This window comes from Hypanus sabinus, chromosome 18 (genome assembly GCF_030144855.1).
Source record: "Hypanus sabinus isolate sHypSab1 chromosome 18, sHypSab1.hap1, whole genome shotgun sequence".
Classification (NCBI taxonomy): domain Eukaryota; kingdom Metazoa; phylum Chordata; class Chondrichthyes; order Myliobatiformes; family Dasyatidae; genus Hypanus; species Hypanus sabinus.
In genome coordinates, this window is record NC_082723.1 from 71,597,084 (window position 1) to 71,605,542 (window position 8,459).

At 43.6% G+C, this 8,459-nt stretch overlaps 1 protein-coding gene across 4 annotated transcripts in view; it reads left to right on the forward strand.

Moving 5' to 3' along the window:
• The window catches only part of chfr (checkpoint with forkhead and ring finger domains, E3 ubiquitin protein ligase), an 87,096-nt gene that overhangs the window by 64,626 nt on the left and 14,011 nt on the right, over positions 1-8,459 (forward strand). For 3 of the 4 annotated variants that reach the window (XR_009516566.1, XR_009516567.1, XR_009516568.1), the window contains exons 14-16: positions 4,252-4,359; positions 6,155-6,227; positions 8,065-8,271. Coding sequence is in view for 1 of the 4 variants with exons in the window: in XM_059994632.1 (XP_059850615.1) it covers positions 4,252-4,359; positions 6,155-6,227; positions 8,065-8,107 (224 nt within the window). In the remaining 3 variants the exon portion in view is untranslated. Of the gene's footprint in view, positions 1-4,251; positions 4,360-6,154; positions 6,228-8,064; positions 8,444-8,459 lie in introns of those variants that run through there. The other variant, XM_059994632.1, reaches the window with a different exon arrangement.

Sequence of the window (8,459 nt, forward strand, 5' to 3'; positions counted from 1 at the left end):
CGCCTTCCTGTGTGCCACAGTGCAGTGCCATACCAAGCAGTGAGACAGCATGTTAGGATGCTCTCTACTGTGCATTGTAGAATGACATATTACATGGATAGGTGTGCATAGTCCAGCTCTCTTCAGCTTTAGAAATCTCTGTTCACTTTAAAACTTGTAGAAATATAAACCCACACAGTTGTTTTCCTCCCAAGTAACTACACAAAGGTCTTGTATATAGAAGAAGCAGAGGTGGAGGGCACTTGGGCCACAAAGCTGTCATCTGGTATTATTGTGGCTTAAATTTTGCATTGGTTTTAATTTCCATGTCTGAATGTGCTTATTGATCCAGTATCTTTCACCCATTTGGGTTATGAGATCCAATGACTATGTGGGATCCTCTGGTTTCTTCCCATATTCCAAAGATGTACTGGTTAGGGTTAGTAAATTGTGGGCAGACTATGTGTCGCCAGAAGCATAGTGACATTTTGGACTGTATTGGTGGTTGTCACAGAAGTATGGCAGATAGAATTTAATGCACTTCGGTAGGGACCTGAGGAGTGTGGTAGAACAAAGGGATCTGGGAATACAGGTCCAGTATTCATTGAAAATGATGCCACAGGTGGATAGAGTATTAAAGAAAGCTTCTGGTCCATTGACCTTCATAAATCAGTATATTGAGTTCAGAAGATGGGATGTTATGTTGAAGTTGTATGAGATGTTGGTGAGGTCTAATTTGGAGTATTATGTTCAATTTTGGTCACCTACCCACAGGAGAGATATAAACAAGGTTGAAAGAGCACAGAGAAAATTTACAAGGGGGTTGCTGGGTCTGGAGGACCTGAGTTATAAGGAAGGATTGAATAGGTTAGGACTTTATTCCTTGAAACGTATAAGATTGAAAGAAGATTTGATAGAGGGTATACAAAATTATGAGGGGTATAGATCGGGCAAATACAGGCTTTTTTCCCTGATGTTGGGTGGGACTACAACAGAGTGATGAGTCAAGGGTGAAACGTGAAAAGTTTAAGGGGAACATGAGGGGGAGCTTCATTCAGAGGGCCGTGTGTGTGAAATGAGCTGCCAGCGCAAGTGTTGTGTGCGAGCTTGCTTTCATTGTTTGAGATAGATACATGGATGGTGGGGGTATTGAGGGCCATAGTCTCAGTGCAGGTTGATGGGAGTAGGCAATTTAAATGGTTCAGCATGGGCTAGATGGGCCAAGGGGCCTGTTTCTGTGCTGTGCCTTTCTATGATTATGACAATGCATTTTGTTGTACATTTACACATTTTTTATTCCTGCTTATAAATTCTTCCCCTCAAAGTGAAAGATTTCACGTGACCTCCCTCCTCCCTCCAACTGTGTGACCTCGCCCCTTCTGCCCCTTCATTATTTAATCTAAATTTGCTTACCTTTTCCATGATTTACCTTCCTATCTAACTTAATACCAGCAAATATCACATTTAAGTCTTTGCTTTTAGTGAAATGTGAAAATGGCCGTTTATTCTTTGTCTTTGATTCATTCTTATACAGCCGTGGAGGCCAATCATTTGGTATGTTTTAAACGAGGGTTGATCAGTACTTGATTGTTAAGGTTGTCAAAGGTTATGGTGAGAAAGCAGAAGAATGAGAGGGATAATAAATTAGCCATGACTGGATGACAGAGCAGACTTGGACTGAATGGCGTCAATCTGCTCCCATGTCTTAAGGTGTTATGCTTAAAGCTACAGTGTTTTTCATCAGAATCAGGTTTATTATCACCAACATGTGATGTGAAATTTGTTAACTTAGCAGCAGCAGTTCAATGCATGCAATACATAACCTAGCAGAGAGAGAAAAAAAAATGAAATAAAACATAACAAAATCAGTTACATATATTGAATAGATATAAAAGAATGTTCGAAAACAAAAATACTGTATATTTTTTAAGAAGTGAGATAGTGTCCAAAGCTTCAATGTCCATTTAGGAATCGAATGGCAGAGGGGAAGAAGCTGTTCCTGAATCACTGAGTGTGTGTCTTCAGGCTCCTGTACCTCCTCCCTGATGGCAGAGGGGAAGAAGCTGTTCCTGAATCACTGAGTGTGTGTCTTCGGGCTCCTGTACCTCCTCCCTGATGGCAGAGGGGAAGAAGCTGTTCCTGAATCACTGAGTGTGTGTCTTCAGGCTCCTGTACCTCCTCCCTGATGGCAGAGGGGAAGAAGCTGTTCCTGAATCACTGAGTGTGTGTCTTCGGGCTCCTGTACCTCCTCCCTGATGGCAGAGGGGAAGAAGCTGTTCCTGAATCACTGAGTGTGTGTCTTCAGGCTCCTGTACCTCCTCCCTGATGGCAGAGGGGAAGAAGCTGTTCCTGAATCGTTGAGTGTGTGTCTTCAGGCTCCTGTACCTCCTCCCTGATGGCAGAGGGAAGAAGCTGTTCCTAAATTACTGAGTGTGTGCCTTCAGGCTTCTGTACCTCCCTCCTGATGGTAACAGTGAGAAAAGGGCATGGAGGCCCCTGTGTGCTGGAGGTCCTTAATCATGGATGCTGCCTTTCTGAGACACTGCTCCCAAAAGATGTCCTGGGTACTTTGTAGGCTGGTGTCCAAGATGCAGCTTCTTTCAGTCCTGTGCAGTAGCCCCTCCGTACCAGACAATGATGCAGCCTGTCAGAATGCTCTCCAAGGTACAACTATAGAAGTTTTCGAGTGTATTTGTTAACATGCCAAATCTCTTCAAACTCCTAATAAAGTTTAGTCGCTGTCTTGCCTTCTTTATAACTACATCGATATGTTGGGACCAGGTTAGATCCTCAGAGATCTTGACACCAAGGAACTTGAAACTGCTCACTCTCTCCACTCCTGATCCCTCTATGAGGATTGGTATGTGCCTCTTCGCCTTACCCTTCCTGAAGTCCATAATCAGCTCTTTCATCTTACTGATGTTGAGTGCCAGGTTGTTGCTGCGGCACCATTCCACTAGTTGGCATATCTCACTCCTGTACGCCCTCTTGTCACCACCTGAGATTCTACCAACAATGGTTGTATTGTCAGCAAATTTATTGATGGTATTTGAGCTATGATTAGCCACACAGTCACTTGTATATAGAGAGTAGAGCAGTGGGCTAAGCACACACCCCTGAGGTGTGCCAGTGTTGACCATCAGCGAAGAGGATACATTATCACCAATCCGCACAGACTGTAGTCTTCCGTTTAGAAAGTCGAGGGTCCAATTGCAGAGGCCCAGGTTCTGCAACTTCTCAATCAGGATTGTGGGATGTTCTTTTTGCAATGTATAGATACTGTTCTGTTCTGTTTATAGATACCAGACCAAATTGGGGGGGGGGGGAGGGGGCTGATACTTTGCTGCTGTTTGTGCATGGGAGGGGGGGAGGGTTCTAATGTTTTCCTGTCATTCATTCTTTGGAGTTTTTGCCAACTGTTTCGTGAATGTCTGGGAAGAGTAAGGATTTCAGGTTGTATACCTTATATATTCTCTGATATTAAACTGAAGCATTGGGATTGTTGTAGAGTCGAAGAAATCCTGAAACTTCAGAGCTAGTAAATTCATGAGTCTTCAGTCTCTTCAATTAGTATGTAGGCCATTCTGGTCCAAGGGATTTGTTGGCATTTTAATTCCATTAATTTCTCAAGTGCTCTTACTTTAGCAATGTTAATTACTTAACCCACTTGATATTACAATGGATTTCATGCAATCAATTAGTAATGCTCCTTTCCAGTGCTGACTTTATTGTGCATGGGATGTTTCCTGTGCTGGGAGAGTCTAAGACCCGAGGACACAGCCTCAGAACAGAGAAGCATCCATTTAGAATGGAGTTGAGCAACGCACACAGATGTTGGGGAACTCAGCAGGCCAGGCAGCATCTGTGAAAAAGAGTAAATACTTGAGGTTCCAGAACAGGACCCTTCATCAGGAATTTCTTTAGCCAGAGAGTGATGAATCTGTGTAATTTATTGCCTCAGGCAGCTGTGGAGGCCAAGTCATTGTGTATATTTGAGGCGGAGGTTGATAGATTCTTGATTAATTGGGCAGGAAGGGTTACTGGGAGGGAAATGGATCAGCATAATGAGATGGCAGATCAGACATGATAGGCCAAATGGCCCAAATCTGCTCTTATACCCTATGATTTTATGGTATAAACCTTGTGGGAACTTTTTGAATTGGAAATGAAAAAGCTTGCCTATGAGTTGGACATGTATCAAAATCATATACAATTGTTCCAGTCTGTTTATTACAAGCTTAACTGCATAAACAATCCTATATTTTTAAACAGATTATAATGTTTCGTCAAATGCTGTCCTCTGTTACTGCTGTGGACTACATAACTTCCGTGAGCTGGCTTATCAGTACAGGCAGAACATTCCAAAGGAGGACTTTCCAGGTAGGCTTCATTTACTTATTGAAGTACAGCACCAAACAGGCCCTTCGAGCCACACCACAGGGCAAACCCCTCTCCACCCCCCCCCCCCCCACCTCCCCTCCTATTTAACCCTGGTAGCCTAATCAGCAGGACAGTTTACAATGATTAGTTAACCTACCGACTGGTACTGCTTTGGACTGTGGGAGGAAACCCTTGTAGTCATGGGCAAAACGTACAAACTCCGTAAAGGGTATTGAACCTGGGTCACTGGGTCTGTAAAGCTTTGTGCTAACCGCTACAATACCGTGCCATAAGTAACACTTCATCAACTGTTAAGAAATTCCAATCTTACTCATTTAACAAAAAAAAGTGCTGTCATTTTCAATAACGATCCAGCAAGTGGATACAACAGCACTTGCAGTTTCATCCACCTGGGTGGCAGGATGGTGGAACCAAGGACAACATCCAGTGCGGACTCGGCAAAGCTAGAAACATCTTCAAATCATTGAGCAACCTATGGGGATCATCTAAGTACAGCGTCCACAAGGTGAAGCTGTACCAGAGCTTGTTCTATCCACTCTTTTGTACAGGTGTGAATGCTGGTGCATGACAGAGAATGACCTTGCCAAGCTGTTGTCATTCCATATCACAAGCCTCCAGCAGATCCTCTGATCTTTCTGGTCAAGAAGGATCTCTAACTACACCCTGCTCCCTCAGTGTCACCAAGTGCGTAGGTCCGTAATCTTCATGAGGAAACGTTGGAGATGGATTAGCTGCGCCATGAGGCCAATTCCATCATCAAGACAGCACTTCATTGAACCCCTAAAGGTGGAGGAAATGTGGAAGACCAAAGACAACTTGGCTCTGTACCTTAGAGGCAAGAATGAGCGTCCTGAACCACACCTGGGGCACAATAGAGAAGCTATGGTCAAGGACAGACAGAGATGGAGGACCTTCATTGCTTCTCCTAATGCCAGTGGCATAACAGGCATAATGCCGCTGATGTGGATACAACATGGCTTCTAGAACATGGTACAGGCCGTTCAGCTCACAATGTTGTGCTGACCTATATAAATTCACTCCACGCCCTTCCCTCCTACACAACCGATCTGCAGAATTGGGTGTAGTATCACTGGCATTTGTCATGAAAATTAACTTTGCAGCAGCAGTACAATGCAGTACATAATAATAGACAAAATCTTAATTGCAGTAAGTATATGCATGTATATCAAATGGTTAAATAAGTCGGGCAAAAAAAAGTAGTAAAATAGTGTTCATGGGTTTGACATCCAAAAAGAAATCAGATGGCAGAGGGGAAGAAGCTGTTCCTGAATCACTGAGTGTGTGTCTTCAGGCTCCTGTACCTCCTCCCTGATGGCAGAGGGGAAGAAGCTGTTCCTGAATCATTGAGTGTGTGTCTTCAGGCTCCTGTACCTCCTCCCTGATGGCAGAGGGGAAGAAGCTGTTCCTGAATCATTGAGTGTGTGTCTTCAGACTTCTGTACCTCCTTCCTCATGGTAGCAATGAGAAGAGGTCATGATCTGGATGATGGCGGTCTTTAATGATGGACGCTGCCTTTTTGAGACATTGCTCATTGGAGGTGTCCTGGATACTACAGAGGATAGTGCCCGTGATGGAGATGACTAACTTTACAACTCCCTGCAGTTTTATTTCAGTGCTGTGCAGTAGCAGCCCCACCCCCCCCCATATCTGACGGCGATGCAGCCTGTCAGAATAGTCTCTGACTGGTAGAATTTGGATAATAGAATTCAATTGAGGAATTTTTAGTTTAAATTGCGGTTTATTGATCTTGCAGGCTCTGTAACCGCACGTCCAGACTGTTACTGGGGTCGAAACTGTCGAACACAGGTTAAAGCACATCATGCTATGTAAGTACCACAAGAGGTTAATTAATTCCTTGCTTGAATTGTGGATCCTTTGAACGTGTTGTCTGCCACTTTCCAGTTGGCCTTTCGTCTGGCATGAATTCAATACAATTTGCTACTGTTACTTAGTAATTTGAATAATAAAGGCCACAAACTGAGAGGCTCTGCCATAGCAGTGCTGAGAGTGAGTTAGATCTCCCTTTACAAAGCATCATTGTGCCCTCCCATCGATATATTAAAGCCTTGCGTGTCTTCATAAGAACTGATTTATGAAGGGTTGACTGTAGCCATGGAGGAATGGATTTAGTAACTTGTCCTTAGGACTACAGATTTTTTTTTTATTGAACCTAAGCAGAAATTTGATGATCTGTTGTCGAATACAAGAAATGGTCTAAAATAAGTTTGTTATTTTGGCTGAGAAACTTCACAGCAATTTGTGTAGCACCAGTGAACACAAAGTACACTGCAGATGCTCTGGTCAAATCAAGACGTACAAACAAGCTGGGTGAACTCAGCAGGTCAGGCAGCATCTGTTAAAATGAGCAGTCAGTACTACTCCCTTAATGTTTGAAGTTGGCATCTGATTATAGTCCATTCGTCCCTCCCCACTGATCTCCCTCCTGGTACTTGTAAGCAGAACAAGCCCCTATACCATCTCCCTCACTACCATTCAGGGGCCCAAATAGTCCTTCCAGGTGAGACGACACTTCACCTGTGAGTCTGTTGAGTCTGGTGCTCCCGGTGCAGCTTCCTGTATATCAGTGAGACCCAGCCTAGATTGGAGGACTGCTTCATCGAGCGCCTGTGCTCCATCTACCAGAAGAAGCGGTATCTCCCAGTGGCCACCCATTTCATTTTCACTTCCCATTCATGTTCTGACATGTCAATCCATGGCCACCTCTACTGTCGTGATGAGGCCACACTCAGGATGCGGGAGCAGTAACTTGTGTTCCATCTGGGTGGCCTCCAATTTGATGGTGTGAGCATCAATTTCTTGAACTTCTGGTAATGCACCCCTCCCTCCGACCACGTTCCTGTTTCCCCCTCATTTTATCTCCTTACTTGCCCATAGCCTCCTCTGGAATGGTCTTCCCCCCTTCCCTTTCTTCCATAGTCTTCTACCCTCTCCTATCAGATACCCCTACTCCAGCCTTTTATCTCTTTCACCAATCGGCTTCTCAGCTCTTTACTTCACCCCTCCTCTAACCCTGACCTCGTCTTTTTTCCCAGTCCTGGTGAAGGGTCTTAGCCCAAAACTTCGACTGTTTACTCTTTTCCATAGAGGCTGCCCAGCCTGCATTTTGTGTGTTGTTTAATGGTTGATTTCTCTTTCTGGTAAACAAATTCTCTCCCCCTCTCACTTTCTCTATTCCTCACTCTGACCTTTTACTAGTACTTCTCACCTGTCTTTTACTTCCCCCTGGGTCCCCTCCTTCCTGTGGTTTTACTTCCTTTCTCCTGTGGTTCACTCTTCTCTATCAGATTCCTCCTTCTCTAGCCTGTGACCGTTCCCACCCACCTAACTTCACCAATCACTTCTAACTGGCTGCCTCCCCTCCCACCTTTTTATTCTGGCATCTTCCCCTTTCCTTTCCCATCCTGAAGAAAGATCTCAGCCCAAAATGGCGAGTTTTATTTCATTTCCATAGATGCTGCTTGACCTGCTGAGTTCCTCCAGCATTTTGTGTGTTGCTTTGGATTTCCAGCATCTACAGATTTTTTCATGTTTAAATTCTTTATCTGTTTTGTATGAATTGAATAGTATCATCTGAATTGGTATTAACTGGGAAACGTTTTGGTGAAATCCAGCCATTTTATTTTCATTTTTTTCTTCTTCCAGGAAATTTAACCACATCTGTGAACAAACTCGCTTCAAGCACTGAAGGTGTTCGATGTCAAAGCCATTGCAGCTCCTAGAGAATGAAGATTGAATGAATCTGAACTTTAAAAATGGTCTTTAGAAAACTTTTTCTACAAACTTATGAGGCTCTGGAGCATTGTAAAAATTTATACCTAAAAGATGAAAGGGCAAGATATCGACCAGCCGGTACAAAATTCACCCATTTTTCTGCTGTGGTAGGAACATAGTGTTTAGAGCTATGAAAATGGTTACGTTAAAGATGCACAGCACACAATTTCAGAGTATGGCTTGCAAGTATTTACTCTAGTACTGTAATGTCACGTTTTCCACATAAAATTAATTCTTGTTTTGAAACTGCTGTGCAGTTAATATAA